The following is a 25,045-nucleotide window of genomic DNA, read 5'->3' on the forward strand; positions in this document are numbered from 1 at the left end:
CCCATCTTTGCTATTACACTCTCACCTTTTAAAAATAAAAACCGACGCAAAACTTAATGAGTGCCCGCCCGACAGTCTCGCGAATACTATAAAAGAATTGTTTGTCAGAAAAATATAAGGCTGGAATTATAAGGGAGTACTGTATTTCAAAGTTCGAGGAATACTATCTGATCAGTATATATCGGATTGAGCGTCAACGTTGACGTCTCACGCGCTCCAAAAAGTTACCTGAAGACAAAGGAAAATCAATCGCTATTTGCTATTTCCGTCGCTTCTTTTTATGTTTGTTCGGTGAAGTGTTCGTTATCCGATCATGTGTTCGTTGTCCGATCATGTGTTCGTTGTCCGATCATAAAAATCTTTCGCAAAAGTGTTCGTTATCCGATTTGTTTCTTTAACTGATCACCCACTGTATTTTTCGTCTTTTTTTTAATTATAGGCAAAACAAGCTGACTGAATTGTATATAGTAGGTACGGACAGTTCGTACCTTTCAACTGATCGCGCAATTTATACTTAAATCAACCACTCAGATTTAAATCTGATAAAAGGTGGTAAATTTTTGATGATTATTATTGTATTTGTTATCTAGGTGGTAACATTATGTAAGCAAATGTATCGGCTCTGTTGCTTAGAAAACACGAGCTCATTCATTATAACGGCATTTTTAGTTCGATAGTACTGTACTTGACTAAATGGTAAAATAGTTTTCTTATATTTAAAATTGCATTCGGTGCCCCAAAGGAAAGTGTAAATTGAAACTTTATATTATATGTCTATATTTATTAGATTGAAATATATGAATAAATTCCCTTTACAGTATTTTGTCCCGCTGTTAAGTACTTTTAATGCTAATCTGTCCGTATTTTGGTAACTCTAGTATACAGTAGTTAGAATTCTACGATTTTCGATTTTCATATGAACAAATGTCACTTTTGTCAACATGAAAATCGAAAATTACAGTTTAATTTCTAGTCCTGTTTGATATTGATTTTTTTTTGATTCTTTCCGCTCTATGGGTACCAAGAGGGCCTATTTTTCATCCTATCGTTTGATTTCGGCCAGGCCCACAATGGGGACGGCCGAGGCCCGATATTAAAGCCATGCATACTCGGGTTTTGGGTATTTAACCACTCCCATTTGGCAATTCAAAAAAGAAAAAAAAACTTGCTAATATGTTATATAATTTCCATTAACATTTATTTTTTATCCGTTCAGTTTCTCGATCTACTGTACTGTATTGTATTTTTCTATATAAGTTAGTCTATTACATTTTAGAATATAGATATGTTATGAAAAATCATTTTAAATCTAAGAATTATCTACTCAGAAAAATATGCGAAATTTAGAAAATAAAAATAATGTTACCAATATAGTAGATGACATACAATAAAAGCAGTTAATTGTAAAAAATAAATTATTACTACCCTATCAGTATATATATCTGTGATAATTTGTAATGGAAAGATCATTAGACTAAACCTTTGTTAACAAAATTATATAGAGACTGGTACTATACGACATATTGTTGTAGCCAATATTATCTTATTACTCGTTAATAAAATACTATTTATTTTTTATTCTAAACTTATATTTTAAACCTTAAATTATTATTAAAAAATAAAACAAATATACAAGTTAGAATCAAGAATAACGAATCTTAGAAATTGAGAGGAGAGAAAAAAAATCCATAAAACAATGAAAGAAAAAACGATATTGGACTGGACTTGGTATAAGAAGAGACTTTACTGAAAGAAGTGACTGAAAGGATGATAAATAGGCCAAAAAAGGGAGTGAATAAAAATGATTGATATTCTGAAAGATGAAGTTATATAGATTTTAAGAAGAGAGAAATGGACGTATGCAAATAAGAGAAAATTCTGATGGCTTATTGAATTTGTCTGCATATAGAATTCCAAGAAATCTGTATAGGCTATCAAAAACAGGCAGTTTTCTCTTACACTAGAAACTTTTTAGCTTTTCTCAATTGAATTTATTACTATGATCAACTCCTTGCCCGTTCCCTTCATAAGTAGACTTGTAAACTAACTAGACTCATATCGGTTACTAAACATTTTTACAGCCTGCGTAGAATTTATTATTATTATTACAGTATTATTATTTTAAAGCCAAAACCACAATTTTTAGTTATAAAGCTATGATTTTTTTTGGCTAAAATTAGAGATATTTTAGTGAAAAACCGGCCACATTTATTTTCGTTCATATCATTTTTTACACAATAGAGGAATAATAAATTCTAAAAAAGACAATTCCTTCATCCAACCTGCATTGAAAATTTATTCATCCAACCTGCATTGAAAAGATTTCAAATTATTCAAGCTGAAATGAAGCCCTAAATTTTCTCCTCGCTTTATGTAAAATGAGGTGGATAAATCCCGAACTTTGTTTTGTTTTAGCCTCATCAATACGTTTTTGGATAATGTCAAGCTTTATCCGCTCCCGACTCGGATAAACCTCAAAATTTGTAGTCTATATTGTAACTTGCTTTAACCAAAAGAATTAGATAAAGTTAACATTAGCCGGTTTATTCTAGCTTTATACGATTTATGGACTTTAGTCGTGACATATAGTCTATATACACAATAAAAAACATCCGACTGGTATGAGAAATGAGCTCAGCTATTCTTAGCAATGAGGGTGTAGGCTTAAAGAAACAAGCTTAAAATTAAAAATTTTATCATTGGTAAAAATTAAGGATAAAGTAATACATGAAAGCATTCATGGAGAAGCAAGTTATGGCAACAAGAATGAGGAGGAAGGAATGGCATTAAATTAAGCTTTAGTAAACAACTTGGCAATTGAAAATATGTATTTTCAAAAAAAAGAGACGCACACATTTGATAACAAAAGTGTTGTAGGCAAAGTATTGATAGATTTATTTTCGTTAAGCAGAAAATAGTTGGGCATATTTTGGAACTGTAAACTTATTCCAAGTGAGATAGTTGCAGGTAAGCATAGATTCTTTGTCTTACTTGTTAGATTTAAAACTGTTCATTTCAATAAAAAGAGGAAAAGGCACAAAAAGAGAGAATGCAAGTTGGTGTGGTGATTGAAAGAAAACTGTGAAGTGTTTAGGAATGAACTGACGGAAGAGAAAGACTGGAACTTTGTTAGAAAAGCAGAGGTTATGCAGAGTTAGTTATGCAGAGTTTTTATGAGGAATATGGTAGCTTCAAAAAGTTAGGAAATATGCAAAAACTAGGGTATTACAAAAATAGGAGGAAATAGAGTGGATAAGGAAACATAATGGTGGAATGAAGAAATTCATGAGACAATTAGAAAGAAAAAAAGGCCTTTAGAAAGTTTGAGCTGAATAGAGAAGAGGAGAATACAAAATACAAAAAGGAAGAAAGGAAGAAAGTATCAATAACTAGTGCAAGCTATAGGAAATAGTAGCCACAGCTATTATTCACATAAAACTGATAGTACCTATAAGCTTATATATATATAACTAATATTGATTATATAAAGAATTACTACATAAATTATTAAATATCAATACAGATTTTCAATCCAAAATTTCGCGTGGCGAAGCAAAGCGAAACGAAATATTAGGACTGAACTGCCAACAGCGATCAAGTGCTTAGTAACAATAGCCTATATAAGTTGAATACTGTATTATGTTATAAGTAATGTATTACAATGAATTCTACATATTTCAAAAATATTTTTACGAATATTTTTTAAGTATTTATATACTATTTTTTATTCTTTAGTCTGCATGTCGTGTCACATCGCAAGGGAAATAATGCGCAAGGAGTATGTATTAAATATGTTTACAGATTAATTTAAAAAGGGGGTCGCGAAAAGTACCGTATTTTATGGCATAGTAGACGTACCCACATTTCAGCATAGAATACTTATGGAATAAAAAGTTTAGTGTTATTTACCATTATAATATTCTACTTGAATAAATGCAAAAGCTGCTTAATCTATAGCAAAAATAGCTTATTACAGTATATCGCTATACTGTATATAAAATCTAGCAACGAATTGCTTAACTTTTCCGGCAAAAACTTAAAATTTGCAAGGTTTGCATGTTAGGAGATTGGTGCTATATAATTTTGGTGGTTACAGGTCGAGGGATGGGAAGATAGATGGGTGTCACTTGTCATTTCTTCAATGTCAGAGGTTACACGAATTTTTGTTAATATAATTAAAGGGGATGAGGTTTGCCAAAGTACATCATTGTACAGTACAGTATAGTACATTACAGTGTAAAAAGTGCTCAAAAATTGTACAGGTAATGATGATCTAAATCCCAAAATAGAAATTTATTTATCGATTTCACGAATTACATTTTTTATTAATCAAAAAAGTATTCAAATATATCATTTACTAAAATATTAAAATTAAGATGTATATTTATATTCATTAACTTGTTACTGTAAAGAACCATTCAAAGTATTATATCAGTAACTCATGGGTAGAGAAGATTTATTTGTATCTGACGATAGGAGAAGGGAGAGTGAATTTTTGATGATTTAGGATTGCACCCACCATTTATTTTTCTCTCCAGTCATCACAAAATTAAAGATAATTCCTATATATTTGAAAATGATTTAATCTTCTGACTGATGACATAATTAGGGAAGGTATCTTGATTCCTAATGACTGGTGATGATGGGGGATCAAAAAACAGAAATTTTTGCTGATGTAACACTCGGACAGCCTCTAACATACATATATTATTTTTTAATTAATACTTGTATGATATTAAAATATAATAAATTCAACTTACATTACTGGTTTAATAGGCTGGCCACTTTTTATCCAATAGTTTTCAGTAGCACATGAAACTTTTCCATTTGAAATGATCATCTTTACACGAATTCAGCAATATGCTAATTTAATGTTTTCTTAATATTCTTCGTTTGTTAACACCTCCATTCTGAATTTTTTCATACTAAACAAAATTTCATTTTAATACTTTTCTTTTCGACGAAAACTTTAAGAGTATAATATAATCACATTCCTATAGAATACGAACAAATTTCAAGTATTGAATGAGTAATCCGTTCGACAAAAAAACAAAAAATATCCCATCAACACAAACCTCAAATGGACGATTTATGGACTTTAGTCGTGACATATAGTCTATATACACAATAAAAAACATCCGACTGGTATGAGAAATGAGCTCAGCTATTCTTAGCAATGAGGGTGTAGGCTTAAAGAAACAAGCTTAAAATTAAAAATTTTATCATTGGTAAAAATTAAGGATAAAGTAATACATGAAAGCATTCATGGAGAAGCAAGTTATGGCAACAAGAATGAGGAGGAAGGAATGGCATTAAATTAAGCTTTAGTAAACAACTTGGCAATTGAAAATATGTATTTTCAAAAAAAAGAGACGCACACATTTGATAACAAAAGTGTTGTAGGCAAAGTATTGATAGATTTATTTTCGTTAAGCAGAAAATAGTTGGGCATATTTTGGAACTGTAAACTTATTCCAAGNGACCGTTGTCCAGATATTCGATGAATAGACGTATTTGTGTACACGTGAAAGTTATTTAACAAACAGACAAACAGTTTAACAAATAGTACATCTACAGGCAAACATTCGTTAATTGACAAATAACATATGTATTGCGCCGACGTAATACAATACATAAGACCAAACTCTGCATTTAACAAGAAATTACTATATCATCTGTCGATTGTAGTTCTGCGAAATTAAGCCACACATGCGTACGTAACATTACGTTAGATTTTGAGTAAATTAATTAAGCTTTAAATACAGTAATTGCATTACGGTATTTATTAATGATGCAACGAATATTCGGTTACTATTCGGTATTCGGCCGAATACCGAATATGTAATCACTATTCGGCCGAATACCGAATACCTAAAAATGGAGTAAGAAATAACAAAAACACAGTAAATTAATTATTTTGGTAACTTATATTAATGTTGAACATACATTTCAAGTTCCAGAAAGCGCAATTTTTTGCTTATTTATGTAAAAGTTCAAAGAAAAAGTAATATAACTAAGTTATTTTTTAAGAGATCAAAAAAAGGTAACAAATCAAATGAAAACTATCTACTTATTACGTAGTCATCTATATACTTTATATAAAAGAGCAAGTCCTGATAGGATAATTAACGCAAAGCCAAAACTACTGGTGCAAGAAACTTAAAAATTTGAGGGTGTGTTCCTTTTGTAAAGTTTAGGCGTACTAAGAAAAGATTTTACGAAATTCAACCCTAAAAGGGTAAAGTAAAAAATTTGTATGAAAATTTTTAGTGCGTGGGCACATTAGATCGAAACTTAAGTCATAAAATGTGAAAAAAATAATAATAATTAATGATCTGTAGAGCGTTTTTATGAAATCATCCCTTATTATAAACATGAAAATTAAATTAACTTTTTTGTTTCATAGTACAAATTATTTATCATAACTGAAGTTCCAGACAGCTTGGTAACCTGAACGGTCTCGAGCTTTCGCCCGTGCACGCTAAGTGACTTTCATTACAAGCATTTAGCTTTCTGAAATCTATTAGAACAATTATTTGGCATTGACTGCCGCGAATTTCGCTCCAATAAGCTGCTTGACTCGTTCGATTATGTTATCAACTCAATTTCATTATTTATTTTCACATTTTCACTTCGCGGTCCTTCTCTGTTCTTTTCCCGTTATTTACATGTGTAGGTCATTTCATTGTTATCCACATTTGATATCATCACTTATCACATACTGCTATGACGCTCGTGTCTGTCCTCTACAACTGTCAAGAATTAACGCGATTGGCGAAGCGTAGTGACAGCGGGCCAATAGAGACCAGGCTGCGCGATCCTTGCCATAATGCTGTTTGCGTGCCAATTTTCGTACGTGCGTTAATCAAGTTTGGCCGAATATTCGGCTATTTGGCCACGCTCCTGGTCGAATATTCGGTATTCGGCCTGAGGCCGAATATACTATTCGTTGCATCACTAGTATTTATATTTCAAGAAACTTTAAATGCACGGTGCTTGATGTACCCAAAACACGAAAACAAATGATTTTCTAGTTTATCCAAAAGACTCCTGATCCCATCAAGTTCGGATAATCGAGTTTCCAAACCGAGATTTTTGCAGTTTCGTTAATATAGATCAGACAAGGAAATTATCAGTAAAAATAACCATTCTGCTTAAATCAGGACGGTTGACAATCCAACATATAATTATGGATCTAATAACTGTAGATAAAAATATAAATAACGATTACAGAATAGTTTGCCAGAGCCGTTTTAATCTATTCTATTCTAATTATTATAATATTTTCATTCATAAAAGATAAGTAAATGCAACCCTAGTTTTTTGTTTATGATTTAACAATAGATAATTATATAATTATTTTTTCATTTTTAATATTACTCTGTTAAAAGCCATACAAGTTAACTCGATCGTTTCACAAACAAATAATAATTTTACAGTAAATCCTTTTTTTAAAATTTATAAACTTTTAATCCTCATTTTACACTATATTTATATTCTCGAATATTTTCACCATCATTTTAATTTTAATTCATATTGAAATAATAGAAAAATAAAGCATCTCTTCGGAATAATTATGTTGATAATCAGAAAATTACTATTATTAAGAGCGGTCTTAATGAAATTAACCATGTCTGCAAAACAGAGAACGTGTCATTATTGACATTTTTTAAAATTAAAATATTGTACAGTATTTACATTTTTAGTATTATTATTTACAACAAAAAGATTCATTAATTATATATTAATCTGATTGAATTCGTTCCAATTCTATAACATATTTATCATCTGTGTATTTCTAACTACATTAGNAATTGTAGAGATTCCCAAGCCTATTAACCTCAATCTGGTTTGTATGTCATTGTAAGATCGTTGATCTGACATCCCCCACTTCTTCAAAAGATCTTTAATTAATGGAAGATATCGGCATTAATCTTCTTTTTCATAATAAAACATATCTCGCCGAGTTTCTTGGTATTCTTCATTCAAGAGTTCTTGGCGTTCTTCTGTCGTCAGATCCGTTCAGGTTCCATAATGAGCTCTTCAATATTCTTTATTTCTCAGATGTGATATTTGTTACTCTTTTAGCTGCTTGAGTTTTCTTAATTATACTGTATCTTTCTTAGATAAGATTGAAATGCGGCCTACTGTAGATTTGTTCAAGCCATACTGCCCAGCAACATCAGACATTATCTGCCCATCTTTGCTATTACACTCTCACCTTTTAAAAATAAAAACCGACGCAAAACTTAATGAGTGCCCGCCCGACAGTCTCGCGAATACTATAAAAGAATTGTTTGTCAGAAAAATATAAGGCTGGAATTATAAGGGAGTACTGTATTTCAAAGTTCGAGGAATACTATCTGATCAGTATATATCGGATTGAGCGTCAACGTTGACGTCTCACGCGCTCCAAAAAGTTACCTGAAGACAAAGGAAAATCAATCGCTATTTGCTATTTCCGTCGCTTCTTTTTATGTTTGTTCGGTGAAGTGTTCGTTATCCGATCATGTGTTCGTTGTCCGATCATGTGTTCGTTGTCCGATCATAAAAATCTTTCGCAAAAGTGTTCGTTATCCGATTTGTTTCTTTAACTGATCACCCACTGTATTTTTCGTCTTTTTTTTAATTATAGGCAAAACAAGCTGACTGAATTGTATATAGTAGGTACGGACAGTTCGTACCTTTCAACTGATCGCGCAATTTATACTTAAATCAACCACTCAGATTTAAATCTGATAAAAGGTGGTAAATTTTTGATGATTATTATTGTATTTGTTATCTAGGTGGTAACATTATGTAAGCAAATGTATCGGCTCTGTTGCTTAGAAAACACGAGCTCTTCATTATAACGGCATTTTTAGTTCGATAGTACTGTACTTGACTAAATGGTAAAATAGTTTTCTTATATTTAAAATTGCATTCTGTGCCCCAAAGGAAAATGTAAATTGAAACTTTATATTATATGTCTATATTTATTAGATTGAAATTTACAAGTATTTTCTCCCGCTGTATGAGTACCTTTAATGCTAATCTGTCCGTATTTTGATAACTAGTATACAGTAGTTAGAATTCTACGATTTTCGATTTTCATGTGAACAAATGTCACTTTTGTCAACATGAAAATCGAAAATCACAGTTTAATTTGTAGTCCTGTTTGATATTGATTTTTTTTTTCATTTTTGATTCTTTCCGCTCTATGGGTATCAAGAGGGCCTATTTTTCATCCTATCGTTTGATTTCGGCCAGGCCCACAATGGGGACGGCCGAGGCCCGATATTAAAGCCATGCATACTCGGGTTTTGGGTATTTAACCACTCCCATTTGGCAATTCAAAAAAGAAAAAAAAACTTGCTAATATGTTATATAATTTCCATTAACATTTATTTTTTATCCGTTCAGTTTCTCGATCTACTGTACTGTATTGTATTTTTCTATATAAGTTAGTCTATTACATTTTAGAATATAGATATGTTATGAAAAATCATTTTAAATCTAAGAATTATCTACTCAGAAAAATATGCGAAATTTAGAAAATAAAAATAATGTCACCAATATAGTAGATGACATACAATAAAAGCAGTTAATTGTAAAAAATAAATTATTACTACCCTATCAGTATATATATCTGTGATAATTTGTAATGGAAAGATCATTAGACTAAACCTTTGTTAACAAAATTATATAGAGACTGGTACTATACGACATATTGTTGTAGCCAATATTATCTTATTACTCGTTAATAAAATACTATTTATTTTTTATTCTAAACTTATATTTTAAACCTTAAATTATTATTAAAAAATAAAACAAATATACAAGTTAGAATCAAGAATAACGAATCTTAGAAATTGAGAGGAGAGAAAAAAAATCCATAAAACAATGAAAGAAAAAACGATATTGGACTGGACTTGGTATAAGAAGAGACTTTACTGAAAGAAGTGACTGAAAGGATGATAAATAGGCCAAAAAAGGGAGTGAATAAAAATGATTGATATTCTGAAAGATGAAGTTATATAGATTTTAAGAAGAGAGAAATGGACGTATGCAAATAAGAGAAAATTCTGATGGCTTATTGAATTTGTCTGCATATAGAATTCCAAGAAATCTGTATAGGCTATCAAAAACAGGCAGTTTTCTCTTACACTAGAAACTTTTTAGCTTTTCTCAATTGAATTTATTACTATGATCAACTCCTTGCCCGTTCCTTTCATAAGTAGACTTGTAAACTAACTAGACTCATATCGGTTACTAAACATTTTTACAGCCTGCGTAGAATTTATTATTATTATTACAGTATTATTATTTTAAAGCCAAAACCACAATTTTTAGTTATAAAGCTATGGTTTTTTTCGGCTAAAATTAGAGATATTTTAGTGAAAAACCGGCCACATTTATTTTCGTTCATATCATTTTTTACACAATAGAGGAATAATAAATTCTAAAAAAGACAATTCCTTCATCCAACCTGCATTGAAAATTTATTCATCCAACCTGCATTGAAAAGATTTCAAATTATTCAAGCTGAAATGAAGCCCTAAATTTTCTCCTCGCTTTATGTAAAATGAGGTGGATAAATCCCGAACTTTGTTTTGTTTTAGCCTCATCAATACGTTTTTGGATAATGTCAAGCTTTATCCGCTCCCGACTCGGATAAACCTCAAAATTTGTAGTCTATATTGTAACTTGCTTTAACCAAAAGAATTAGATAAAGTTAACATTAGCCGGTTTATTCTAGCTTTATACGATTTATGGACTTTAGTCGTGACATATAGTCTATATACACAATAAAAAACATCCGACTGGTATGAGAAATGAGCTCAGCTATTCTTAGCAATGAGGGTGTAGGCTTAAAGAAACAAGCTTAAAATTAAAAATTTTATCATTGGTAAAAATTAAGGATAAAGTAATACATGAAAGCATTCATGGAGAAGCAAGTTATGGCAACAAGAATGAGGAGGAAGGAATGGCATTAAATTAAGCTTTAGTAAACAACTTGGCAATTGAAAATATGTATTTTCAAAAAAAAGAGACGCACACATTTGATAACAAAAGTGTTGTAGGCAAAGTATTGATAGATTTATTTTCGTTAAGCAGAAAATAGTTGGGCATATTTTGGAACTGTAAACTTATTCCAAGTGAGATAGTTGCAGGTAAGCATAGATTCTTTGTCTTACTTGTTAGATTTAAAACTGTTCATTTCAATAAAAAGAGGAAAAGGCACAAAAAGAGAGAATGCAAGTTGGTGTGGTGATTGAAAGAAAACTGTGAAGTGTTTAGGAATGAACTGACGGAAGAGAAAGACTGGAACTTTGTTAGAAAAGCAGAGGTTATGCAGAGTTAGTTATGCAGAGTTTTTATGAGGAATATGGTAGCTTCAAAAAGTTAGGAAATATGCAAAAACTAGGGTATTACAAAAATAGGAGGAAATAGAGTGGATAAGGAAACATAATGGTGGAATGAAGAAATTCATGAGACAATTAGAAAGAAAAAAAGGCCTTTAGAAAGTTTGAGCTGAATAGAGAAGAGGAGAATACAAAATACAAAAAGGAAGAAAGGAAGAAAGTATCAATAACTAGTGCAAGCTATAGGAAATAGTAGCCACAGCTATTATTCACATAAAACTGATAGTACCTATAAGCTTATATATATATAACTAATATTGATTATATAAAGAATTACTACATAAATTATTAAATATCAATACAGATTTTCAATCCAAAATTTCGCGTGGCGAAGCAAAGCGAAACGAAATATTAGGACTGAACTGCCAACAGCGATCAAGTGCTTAGTAACAATAGCCTATATAAGTTGAATACTGTATTATGTTATAAGTAATGTATTACAATGAATTCTACATATTTCAAAAATATTTTTACGAATATTTTTTAAGTATTTATATACTATTTTTTATTCTTTAGTCTGCATGTCGTGTCACATCGCAAGGGAAATAATGCGCAAGGAGTATGTATTAAATATGTTTACAGATTAATTTAAAAAGGGGGTCGCGAAAAGTACCGTATTTTATGGCATAGTAGACGTACCCACATTTCAGCATAGAATACTTATGGAATAAAAAGTTTAGTGTTATTTACCATTATAATATTCTACTTGAATAAATGCAAAAGCTGCTTAATCTATAGCAAAAATAGCTTATTACAGTATATCGCTATACTGTATATAAAATCTAGCAACGAATTGCTTAACTTTTCCGGCAAAAACTTAAAATTTGCAAGGTTTGCATGTTAGGAGATTGGTGCTATATAATTTTGGTGGTTACAGGTCGAGGGATGGNTGTACAGTATTTACATTTTTAGTATTATTATTTACAACAAAAAGATTCATTAATTATATATTAATCTGATTGAATTCGTTCCAATTCTATAACATATTTATCATCTGTGTATTTCTAACTACATTAGAGGCAATCGATATTATTTGAGTTCATAAACTTCATTAAATGTGAGTTATTTTTGCCAAAAAAAAGGTGCCACTTTTTAAAAAATGGATATCCTTGTAGTAGTTATGATTAAGTAAGCTTTACATATTTAAAACGAGCAATTATTTATTGTATTATTTATGGAAAGCATATATTTAATTTAAAATATACGCTCTCCACCTCAAATTAGTAGCGTCTTGCCCCTGTAAATCACACTTTTCTGTTAGCAATCGAATCGTGCCAGTCATCTGTACCGTATCTGGCTTATCCTTTCAGGGGAAACTTTTTGAATGGATATAAGATTTGATAATGAGAATTTAAAAAATACATGGATGCAATCTACAACAGTATGAATTCAGTTGGGTGATCGAAATGGCAAAAGGTGTCTGGATGCTGTTGTAAAAATGTTCAATTCTGACTTCGATACTCACTTAAATCGTTGAGTTTCAAGATTGTTTGAGGTTTTTTATCGTTTTCCGCTCATTCGAATTTAAAACCATGATAAATTTAATAAAATTGTACTGATAAATAAAAGAATAATGAATCCTTGATGCCGTACTGAGAGAGAAAGAATGCTCCCGAAACGCATCTATGGGAATTGATGAAATATATTTTGATAAGGCAAGCGTTGGTGTGAATGGATGTTCTTGCCTAGAGAAATCATTCGAAAAATATATTTGAATTAATTAGAAAATCACTAAATAATTACTTTTATTTATGTCATATTTATAGTTATTTAATAAACATCAACTATGAACTATGATTTATAATTTTATTTGTGACTTTAATCAATAATATATTATATATTCATAGTATCTATAATAAATGTTACAAAATCTGTTTTATTTAATCATTTTTCTTACAGTACATCTGCTGAAATGACAATAGATTAATCGCATTCTCGTTGGTAAACTGTGATCGCATCACCTATTAGAATCACGGAATCGCTCGTTCCTATTCACTATTAAGCTAACTCCATTAAGAGTACCATATGGTATTCAAAGAGTGGATATGGCGTTGACGGACGTAAGATAAGCTACGTGATCGATTCCAGTCGATGATCGTTGGTTTTCTAGTTTTCTATCTATAAGAGAATCTATGAACAAACAACCAATGAACATTTACGAATTATTGTATGCGACACATTTTTCAAACAGTTTAAAAATCGGGATAGTGTATTAAAAAGCGGAACTGCCCCGTCTAATTCGGGTAGTCTGATCATCATCGTTCATTAATATCTCCTAGGAGAAAAAAGTTTTAAAAATTAAAAGTATAAAACCTACTAAGGACGAATTATTAGGCGTTTAATTGAATTCTTATTTTTTAAAACTCTTTCCACTCCTGCGTTTACTAAGAGGACATTTTTTTAGTAAGTCCATTATGGTTTCGATCAGGCCCAAAATGAGGCGGCCGGGTGGTGAGGGACCCAATATTAAATCCCAAAAATTATTGACGGTCGGATGGTCGAGCGGTCAAGATGACAGCCTACCGCTCTGGAGAACCCGGAATCGAATTCGGACGGCTCGAAAAATCCCCAGGAATTTTTCGGGAATGGTCCGTTCAGATATGTCGGGGTCACCCGGCCGCCCCATTGTAGACTTGGCCGAACCCATAATGGACTTGATAAAATAGGTCATCTTAGTGCCCACAGGGCAGAGAGTTAAAAAAAATTCAAAAATTACGTTACATTAGTAATCAAATATTTTAAGAAAATATAAATATTATTTCCTAAAAGTATCAGAATAATAATAATAAATATCAATTTTCTATAAAGTAATAATTATAATAATTAAATTTGAATATTTAAACGCGAAGAAGAAGAAATAATTGTTTTCATTTTATCAAGATGGCGCTTCCCTGAAATCGGGAATCGGATCGACTTCTCTTCTGTGATAATAATCGTGTCTTTGGAAGTAGAATCAACGATGATTAATATAGATGCATATTTTAATTTTATATATGAAATTTACACTTGTATTAAGAATTTTTTTTATCGAAATGTTTAAATAAGTAGAATTCATTAGTAAGAGTAAGTAGAATGCATTGCATGCTTTGTATTATCGTTCATTTTCCCGGGAAATTAGTAAATTCACGTGTATTTCATTTGATTTCAGTCTATATATTTTATTATATTGAAATTTTAAGTTGTATGCATGGTCGGTAGAAGTACTTTTTAGGTAATTTGTGTATATGTGCATATATATATACAAATTAACTAAAAATAACATACACTATGTAATATAAATATTTATTTTAAACCATAGTAAATGATAAGAGTCCAAATCTATTCTAACAAGTTTATGACTTAAATATTTGATTTTTTAAGTTATTTTCATAAGATTTTATAGGAAAATAAGGAAAAATACATAAACATTATTAATTTCTACTCAGTAAAATATTCAAGTAGTATTTTTTTTTACTTTTACCACTCTTTTACTTTAAACTCTCCACTCTTAGCAAGCCCATTATAGGTTCGGTTGGGTGGTGAGGGTCGGGGCCCGACGTATCCGGATGGATCGCTGCCCGAAAAATTCACAGGGCTTTTTCGAACCATCCGGATTCAATCCTGGGTCCCTCGAAGCCATCAAATATTTGAGTGGTTATCGGATTGTGATTCAAAAATTTATGTATCTTGGTATAGATAATGATATATAGATTTTTTTGGTACGATTACATCTCTGAATGAGACAGTTGCGAACTTACCAGAACTGTAGACAGTTCCCATAGGAACAAAAAAGTTAAAGGAACCTTGTCTCTTCACATGAGCTGTTGCGAGATAATGGTTCCCCGAAATAGGTCTACTTCTGGGTCACAAAATGCATTTTCATTATTGCACTGTAGTGGTGTTGCTTTTATCAGATGAATATTTTAAAATGCAAATATATATATTTCTAAATAAAAAAAAGTGTGTTGATTTTTAAACAGTTTAATATAATTGTAATTAATGCTTCAATAGTTTTCTTTATTTGAGTGTTCTTTTGAAAATAGCTTTATTGAGATCGTTTGTATATAAAGTCATTAAATATTAAACATAATATTTTATGATTTTTTGCTAAATTAGATAAATTTGTAAAGATGTTACAAGTTTTATTCAAGACATAAATTGCATTATAATGAATTAAAATATTTATTATAATGAAATTTTTTACTTTTTTCAAGCTGAATAATAAATTTCATTTGGTTTTAAAATTTTTATATTAGTCTTTTATTCTTTAAAATTGTGTTCAAATTTTACAAAAAAGTAAAGTAAAAAAAAGAAGACAAAGACAAAATTATATTTTTAATATTAAGTCAATTAAAAATTAATTTTTCTCTACTTCTATGGATAAATTTTTTCAATTTTATTTAATGTATTAACACTGCTTTTCATTTTATTTGCTCTCTTTTGTCAAAAATATTATTAAACTGCTGTACAATAGCATTTTTATCTTATTGTTACTTTATTTTGAAATGTTTACAAACAGTTTTTACTTTATTGTCATTTTTGAAAATATTTGGTAGAGTAATTTGCTCTGATTTCATTAAATAGTTGATAATGAATTATTTATGATTTCTCTGACTGAAAATTTTTAAATGTAGTAAAATATTAATATATCTTAGCATATGTTTATTATTTAAGGTATTTTATGGAAAAATTGATTTAAAAATATTTAATGTTTAAAATAATGAATATGATGTTATGTATAAAACAATAGATAAAAAGTATTAATGAAAAAAATTATCAAATTAAAATTGAACTGAGCTATTATAAAATTCAAAAGTATATTTGTATAATTATTTGCATTAATAACTGTTGTTTAAATCTATTTATTATTTTTAAAGTAAAATATTAAAATAAGGAGATTATAATTACATCTATATAAATTTTCTTAATTTATTTCAGTTGTTTATTTGTTATGATGATGTAAACCAGAATCAACAAAAATGGCTGCTCAATTCAATCATAAATTATATTTTACAATTTAAAATATGTGTAAGAAAATTTTGGTTTCATCTGAATATTTTTGATATAGTAAGTATTAATATTTTAATAATAATAATAATAATAGATCATATTTTTTTTATTAATTTTTCATCTTTTAAAGTTAATAATTACACATATTTGATGACACAATAACATTAAGTTAAAAAATTGTATTGAAAGCATCCTCATTTTTAGAGCAAACAAGAATTCTTTAGTCTAAAATGAAAATAGATTTTAAATCTATTTTTGAAATCCAGCCTTTGATTTGTTAATAAATTTGAAAATAAACATTTAGAACCACAAACATTGTAAACAATAATTGTTTAAAAATAGCAAAATAAATTGTAAATTTATAACAGAAAATTTACTTTTTTAATTACACTTTGTGTTAAACTAGTAAAACTTAGTGCAGTATGCTCTCAAGTTTATGGAATGATTCAGGGAAGTAATTTTCACTATTGCTAAAAAGTTTGTTTAATTGAATGTGTTTTCAAAACCTATATTTATTAATAATGAACTTACAATGTACAAGATGTATTAAAATGTTATAATGTACGAGGATTGTTCAATAAGTTTTGCCTCCTGGGCTGTAACTCATTTATTAATTGATGAAAGTGAAAGATGTTACATTCAAAAGAAAGTTTGAAATGTCTTATTTTTGAGGAGTATTTTATTTTTCTATATAGTCCTGACCAGGAGTGATGCACTCCTACCATCAGTGCACTAGTTTCTGCATGCTGTCAGATAAGAATGAGGCCAGCCCTTGGTGATACCAAGGCCTTCAGATATTCCTTTAGCTTTGGGAAAACTCGGAAGTCACATGGCGCTAGGTCTGGTCTATAAGGTGGGTGAGGCAAAACATTCTGGAACTACAGCTTCTCCAATGTAGCAGTTGTCACCCATCTTGTGAGGCCGAGCATAGTTGTGTTTGATGATTGCATTTTTTCTGCAGACGAACTCAACTCTATGCAGATGTGCATGCAATTTCTTCAATGTCTGTATGTAGTGTGCTGAGTTGACAGTTGCACCACATTCCAGAAATTCAACCAGCACAACACCATCCATCATAGTCCCAAAAGGTGGTGACCATAGCTTTGCTAGCTGAAGGCCGAGTCTTGAACTTCTTGGGACAAAGGGAGGTTGTATGCCTGTACTCTATGGACTGGCATTTAGTCTCTGGGTCATAAGATGGAACATTTTTTGCCATTAGAAATTCCATTAAAGCATGCTGTTTTAAGCATATGGCCCCACAGGCAGCTATGCAGACTGCTGTACAGTGAGGCATACTATCAATGAGGCAATTAATGGTTGTCTGAGATATACCTTGCTAAAACTTGTCCACTGTGGCATGCATGCCATCTACAGTATGTGGCAGTGATCCTTGTCATCTCATGATAGACAAGATCCTACAGGTGTTTGATGGGAGAGAGATCCGGTGAGGTTACCAGCCAGGAAAGGATGTGAATTCCATTCAAGCTGGTGAGAGTGCAGTCAGACATTGTCTTGCTGGAATACCATGTTGGGTGCAGCCTGCACCAGTGTAATGACAGGCCTCATAATTCATGTGATGTATGGGTTCACTGTCAGAGTACCAGAAATGTGCACAAGGGCTGTCTGCTGATTGAACATGATGCTTCCCCAAACCATGACTCCCAATGTGGATGGTGTGATGCTTGATGAAAAGGACTGTCACGTAGTATTCCTCAGGATATTCCCACACCTGTCCACAGACAGAAGTGAGATTCATCTGTAAACAATACCTAATGCTGTTCAGTTGTGATGATGACAACACCATACTAGGCATGCAGCTCTGTGTCAAACATTTAATGGCACCTTGGCTGCTATGTGTGTAACCTGACTTCATGCAACCTGTTGTGAATGGTTGGATGGACACAGATGTACCCAATGATGGCAACAGGTGGCTTCAGATTCATGTGCCATGGTGAACTGGTCCCGATGGGCCTTTTAGAGAATCTGCCAGTCTGTATACTCTGTCATGTGCCAGTGTGATCCACTCTCTCTTCAGTATGTTTCCAGATGTGCTTGCATCCATCATATCACACATCACTGGATGGTACTTATGTAATTCCCAATATGTGTGGCAACTGCATGCATTGACAAACCAATGTCACTCAGCTGTAGGATATGGTCTCATTCCCCAGCAGTTAATTGGTCATATTTAGCTCCAATTAAATCTCCAAGGCATTTTCTATGCTTCTTCAACAGTTTTCTACTGTGAACTGTCACTGATAGCATTTATGGTTTCAGTTGACTGCTGGTTGTTATAGCCCGAAACTAGGTACAACATGACCTGATGCATATGCAAACTTAATCATTTGCATATCTCTGTCACTTCTACAACTGTATACAATTTGCATGTGGCAATTCCTTCAAGGTGTTGCAATTTCATTTTTGACAAGTGTAGTATATTTTGTATGTTGTTTTCTAAGACTGATAACAGTATGTACTTTTAGTATAGTAGAATGATCTATAATAATTTGTCTGTATGCAAGCTTTTCATATATTATGTTCAGAATTTAAAAGAACTTTTCTAATCTTTTTAAAACATTAAAAACAATCTTATATTTCAACTAAAATCAAGTAATGAAGTCATTTTATTATTAATTATTATTATTATTATTAGCATATTAACTAAATAGTATAATTTTTATAATTTAGTTAATATTGATAATATACTAATGAATCCAGTTATCTCTAATATAATTTAAAAAGGATACCGTTTATTAATAATAGGAAAATTTAAGTAATGTTATTTTATTATCAAATTATTATAATAAGTTATTTAATTCTGCAATATATAATGTAGAATTAATCCAGCAATCATTTAGTTAATGTTATTAATATTGAATGTTTTAATTAGTGCTAATATTTTTATTATTTATTGCTTAAGTATTTAAAGAATTTACATTAATGTCAAAATTCAATACATTAAATTTCAGAATAATGATGTGTAAACTTAGACTGAAAGGATACAGAATATTAACAGGATGGAAATATCTAATTATTCAAATAATAATAATGATTTGGTGACTAAAATTGAACAATGCAGTGGTGAGTAAGTTTCATAAATTACAAAAGTTTCAGATTTTTGTTTAGAAACTTTAAATTCTGTTAATCTTGTAAACTTAAAAAGATTCATGATTTAGTATATTGCTATTTTAACATTTATTTTCATATAAAATCATGAATATTGAAAATTATCTCTGATCTAATATATTGTTTTTTTACTTTACTCTTAATGTTCATATTTTAAATGATTAAATATAATATTAAATTTTTGAACATTTCAAGTAAATTGTATTTAGGATATTTTATGAGATATTAATGTATTTGTTCATTTTGATTGTTTTTCTATGTATATTTATATAATCTGTGCTTGTTGCTTGTATTACTATTTGATTTAAATAGAAAATATGAAGCATATCTCTCAAGTTTTTGGATATAATTAAATTAATTAAATTATATGTCAATTTGTCGCATTATATTAAAAATTTATTTGAAAATTATATTTAATTAAAATAATTTCTTATAATTATACCATTCATAACATAGTATTATTATGAATATTTCTTTTTAATATTTTTTTTTTTTGCAATATTATATAATTTGATTTTCATTTCATAAAAATTACAAATAATTGTCATGTACCTGTGCATCTCACGTGATCAAACAAAAGGGATTCTCATGAGGAGTTGTGTGTGGCATTTGTGGTGATGCTTCCTTGCTGATTTGTCACATATCACTAATTTACAAGTATAGTCTTAGTTCATTGTTTTTAATTAAATTAAATGTTGTGATAATAGGAAATGTCTTACACTACAAAAGAGGATTTTCATATAAGAAAATTTTATTTTTGTATAAAGATGACAAGTTATTGAAAAGTAAGGTAATGATTAATTCAAAAATGTCTGGAATTGTTTGTTCTTATAAAGATTTCTGTTTAGAAACTTTGAATCACAGTATACAGGATCTATATATAAGAAACAGTCATCTGAAGAAAGATTGAGACATTCAAGTGTAATTGAAAGCAAGTTTTCTGAAATTTCTAAGATGTTTATTTTGAGACTTGATTGTCTCATGATTCTATTCATATAGCTATGAAAATAATCAAATTTTTTGTATTAAAGTAAGAATTGTTCGTAAGCTTATTATTAATTTATTTAGGGTTTCAAGTATTATCCATTGAGTCTGTAATAGCTAAATGCTCAAGATTATTATTATTATTATTTTGTGATGTGTAGCAGAACATGGCTGACTGATGCTTAACTAAATCTAACTTGCAAAGTCATTAAACTCCAGGCACATTTTCTCATGAGTTCTGCTATTGTCTGATCACCTAGTATAATCATATTTCTAATTTTATTTGTAAGTTCCATTATTTAATTTCAAATTTAACTGAAAAATATATAAACAATATTACTGTAGTTTACAAAATTGATTTTAATTATTAATTCAAGTTTATGTAATGAGAGAGACAATATACCATATCAACTCTCAGTACATAAAGTTTGTTTTTATTTTTATAATAAAATATTTAATTATTATCATTAGAATTTTATAAATTTACAATTATTATTTTAAAAATCATATTTTTTTTTACTTAAAAATATTTAAGGTATGCACGTCAAGTAGCAAATTATCCAAGTCTAATAATATTGTTTGTGCTTGCCATTGCACTGACTTGTGTTATTATTTCATTGAAAGTTACTGATTTACCTACTTTTGAAGAGCCTATTCAAGTGAGTGAAAAATATAAATTTTATCTTTATTTATTTATTTTAGTACAAGGTACAAATACCCTTTGTACACGAAACAAAAAAGGAAAATACCAAACAAACATTGTCCCATAACAAACAAATACAGTAAAAAGGTAATCTCTATACAAAATCCAAATGCTTATATGCAAAAACCAATACATAATACAACAATAATCATAACATATACACAACTTCCTCTGCATAATACAACTACAGTACATAAATAAAATACCCGGTACAAGAAAATATAATTACAAAAACATAATACAAAATCCCATACATGATAATTAGTACATATTATTCCAAAATATACACAATTAAGTAGTAAGCAAACTGTGATGACCTGATGCCAAAACATCAGAAATAAACAGAATTTAAAATAATAAAATAAAACTAACAAATAAAAATTAAAGAAATAAAACAATTATTAAATGTATCTACCTGGAAAATATGAAAATAAGAAATATGTAAAACAGGTTAGAAAGAGGTCATCACAGCCAATCAACACCAAATTAACCCCTAATTATATCTTTAATTTTTTCAAACATAAAATATAAAAAGCTTTACATCTTTGTATACTACAGTAGCCATTAATATTTTTGAAAATTTGGAACTTAAGTTTGTTAGCTGAAATTTTTCTTTGACCTTCAACATTCTCTCAATTCTTTTTAATAATATGTTTACTGTGATGATAAAGTAAATGTTGAGAGCATTTTTTTTTTTACTTGTTTTTACTTTTTTCTGCAGGGAATTATGACTTAATTGATTTTATCTTCTGGTAATTTTTATTATGATTGTAGTTTTCAAAATTGATTAAATAAAAGAAAACAATAAATAAATAGAGATATTCAAATGTAATTAATGTTAGTATGAAGCTCAAATTAAGAAATCAAGAGAGATTTTTAGTTATTTGAATTATTTATTTTTATAATGTAAAATGTTCCATAAACCAATAAAATACAATAAATGTAAAAATAATTAATAACAATTTTTTTATAATTAATCACTAAAAATGTGAAAAATACAGTCGACCCCCCTATAAGATATAGATACATTCCAATTTATTAGGAATCCGATTTCTTACAAGTCGTTCCAATCACAGCCCAACACGTGTAAGTTTACGGACTATGGCTGATTGAAAGGTTTTCTTCCATAAAATTAATCGATTCTACACTAATCCGACTCAACATTTCCAAAATACGTATATTTTTTCGTAGTTTTATAGGAATCGTAATTATAGGGGGGTCAACTGTATGTATTATCTTCTATTTTACTAGAAGCATTAGTTAAGAATCCATCTTCAAGAAATTAAATCTGTTTTAAAGATTGTTTTTCTGTCAATAGTAGTTATCTATATAAATCAAAACTTTTTCATAATTGACAACTGAACTAAAAACTGTAAAATGATTTTTCAGTTTGTAACTAAACTGGAATTTATTTTAAAAAGATACTCTAAAAATGAAAAATTTTCAAGTCTCTGAAAACATTTGATGACTTATATGGATTTGAATTGTGTAGCTTTATAGATACATAGTTGTAATACTTTGACTTGCAACTAGCATCGTCATAATTTAAGTACCACTTTGAAAACCATAACAGATGGAAAGAAAAACTTTAAGAAAATAACTTAAAAGCAAGTAAATTTTTTTCTTTTCATACACAGATGCTATTTATTGATAGCTTTAATTATCCTCCTTTGAAATGAATATACAGGTGTCCCTTGCTTAATGTGGGATTTGATTAACATATGAAATTAATTGAGGCAATCCTGTTGTATACATGGCAGAAATTTTAATTAATGTGGCTTTACCAGCTGTCTTTACTTAACATAGATAATGTATTTTATTAATGCAATTTTGATATATAAGATAGCATTGAGGGATTAATTAATCATGTTAATCAAGAAATTGATTGTCAGAAAAAACAAGAAAAAACAAAAATTCTTTATTAAAGAAATTTTGTTTTTTCTGATTAAAATCTCATCTTTGTGTCAATATCCAAAAAAACACCAATATAAAGTCCTAATAATAAGTTGTGTCCAAGTAGACAATCAGTGACAAATTAGAATTAAGGACTGTAAGGCAACTATATTTAAAGAAATACCTGTATTTATTCAAAAGTACCATATTTAAGCATCATTGAGTTTACATGGCTTTTCAATATACACAAATTTTCAACAAATTAACTGTGCAAGTTGACTTATTATAATATTCTGTTATCTGAATCTATATTTTCCTTTTTTTAATGAATTGTGAAATATGTATAAAATTTAATTTAAAATAAATATTCAAAAAGATTTGTTTGATGAAAGACATATTCAGAGACTATTATATTAAAACTGTAAAAAAATCTTTCTTCTGCTACATTTAAAATTTCCTCAGTAAATTCATTCATTGAATAAATCTAATTAATTAAATGTCTTTATGTAACACAAATTTGCATTGATCAGTTTACATAATTTAATAAATTATTTTTATTATTTTGTTAATATTTAGTGTCATCTTAAATTGTATTTTAAACATAATAGACTGTAGCTATTTGAGTAATTATACTGTAATATTGAGTCATAAAATAAAATTCATAAAATTTTGATGGCTATTGTCTACATCTATTAAAAAGTTTATCATGATATAATAAAGAGATTTGATGATTTTTTTCTTTCTAATTTAAAATCTTTTACTTTTAGGGATTTGAATCAAGAGGTACTATTCTTTCTCAAAGGGCAACTGCATGGACACATCTTGAAAAGCATTCAGCATGGGGTGGATCTTTGACTACAAATCCTGTGAAAGATGATGATTTTTCATATAATAAGATAGGAAATTCAAGTCATCAAGGTTTTTCAGACTTTACAATTGAATTCAATAATAGAACAATAAATGTTACATCAGAAAATCACTTAGAAAATGGAAAACAAAATTATCATACCAGTAAGTGGACAATGCTGGAAAATGAAGAAGATACTTTGAGTGCAGATAATTCCAATACAGATAGTGAAGTGACTTTTGGCATTATAAGAGAGAAAGAAGTACATACTCATCAGAACAGGTTCATTCCTGGAAAAAATGAGTTCTTTTGCAATGATCCTGGTTAGTATACTGTATATTTTCAGTCTTGTTTAATTTTGTTTATTAAATAATATATGATGGAATATATTGTTAATTCTTATTTTTATATGCAGCAGATAATATGAATTTGTTAAAGGCCATTAAATATTTTTAATGATTAATTAATTCCAATTAAATTCTTTAATTTTAGATTAACGAATTGTGACATATTACCTAAAAAAATTAATAAATCATTTGTTTATTATATATAAATTGATTCAATTTGGGTCAATCTTTTTTTCCAGAATTCTTTTGTTTTTGACAATTAATATAAACATTTTTAATTTATTTTTACAAAAATTAAGTAACTTTTTAAGGAATAAGAATTTTTTTTTTTTTGGAAATAATAAAATGAATTAAATTTATGGGGTGAAAACCTACACTTATTGCATTACTCAATGATTAAATCAACTGCATCATCCAAAATTTGTGTAAACGAACAACATATATTTATTAGATGTACTTAATTCACTATTTAATTAGTCTAAAAATTTATTATATATAATTAACTGCACAAAATAGAACCTTGAAAAAAGATTGAAGCAGACATTAAGTTTCATAAATTCATTCCTAAAGTTGACTTACTGGTAATTTTATGATTTTTCCAAACTGAGTAGATTAATGTAACCAATAGAAACTATTCTTATTCTTTTAGTGGTCTGGGAAATGGGGAGATAATTTTGATTGTGACAACTAACTTACAGAAAAGGGAAATTCATAAATATATATTAATTACCAGTTTTGCCTCAAATTATTT

General features: G+C 29.1%; 2 protein-coding genes across 5 annotated transcripts in view; one reads left to right on the plus strand and one right to left on the minus strand.

Annotated features, from left to right (window-relative positions):
* LOC111624493 overlaps positions 1-5,054 on the minus strand; it is a 105,679-nt gene extending 100,625 nt beyond the window's left edge. For 2 of the 3 annotated variants that reach the window (XR_002756581.1, XM_023367342.1), the window contains exon 1: positions 4,761-5,054. The gene's annotated coding sequence lies outside the window, so the exon portion shown is untranslated. Of the gene's footprint in view, positions 1-4,306; positions 4,694-4,760 lie in introns of those variants that run through there. The other variant, XR_002756582.1, reaches the window with a different exon arrangement.
* Positions 1-25,045, plus strand: part of LOC111624492 (protein dispatched homolog 1-like) — a 90,713-nt gene that overhangs the window by 50,188 nt on the left and 15,480 nt on the right. The window contains exons 1-5 of one of the 2 annotated variants that reach the window (XM_023367340.1): positions 14,272-14,468; positions 16,323-16,451; positions 19,364-19,475; positions 21,040-21,163; positions 23,868-24,270. In XM_023367340.1, the coding sequence (XP_023223108.1) occupies positions 19,468-19,475; positions 21,040-21,163; positions 23,868-24,270 (535 nt within the window). In that variant the 5' untranslated portion in view covers positions 14,272-14,468; positions 16,323-16,451; positions 19,364-19,467. Of the gene's footprint in view, positions 1-14,271; positions 14,469-16,322; positions 16,452-19,363; positions 19,476-21,039; positions 21,164-23,867; positions 24,271-25,045 lie in introns of those variants that run through there. The other variant, XM_023367341.1, reaches the window with a different exon arrangement.

The sequence above is a fragment of the Centruroides sculpturatus genome, unplaced genomic scaffold (assembly GCF_000671375.1).
Source record: "Centruroides sculpturatus isolate CEXI.00-Female unplaced genomic scaffold, Cexi_2.0 scaffold336, whole genome shotgun sequence".
NCBI lineage: Eukaryota > Metazoa > Arthropoda > Arachnida > Scorpiones > Buthidae > Centruroides > Centruroides sculpturatus.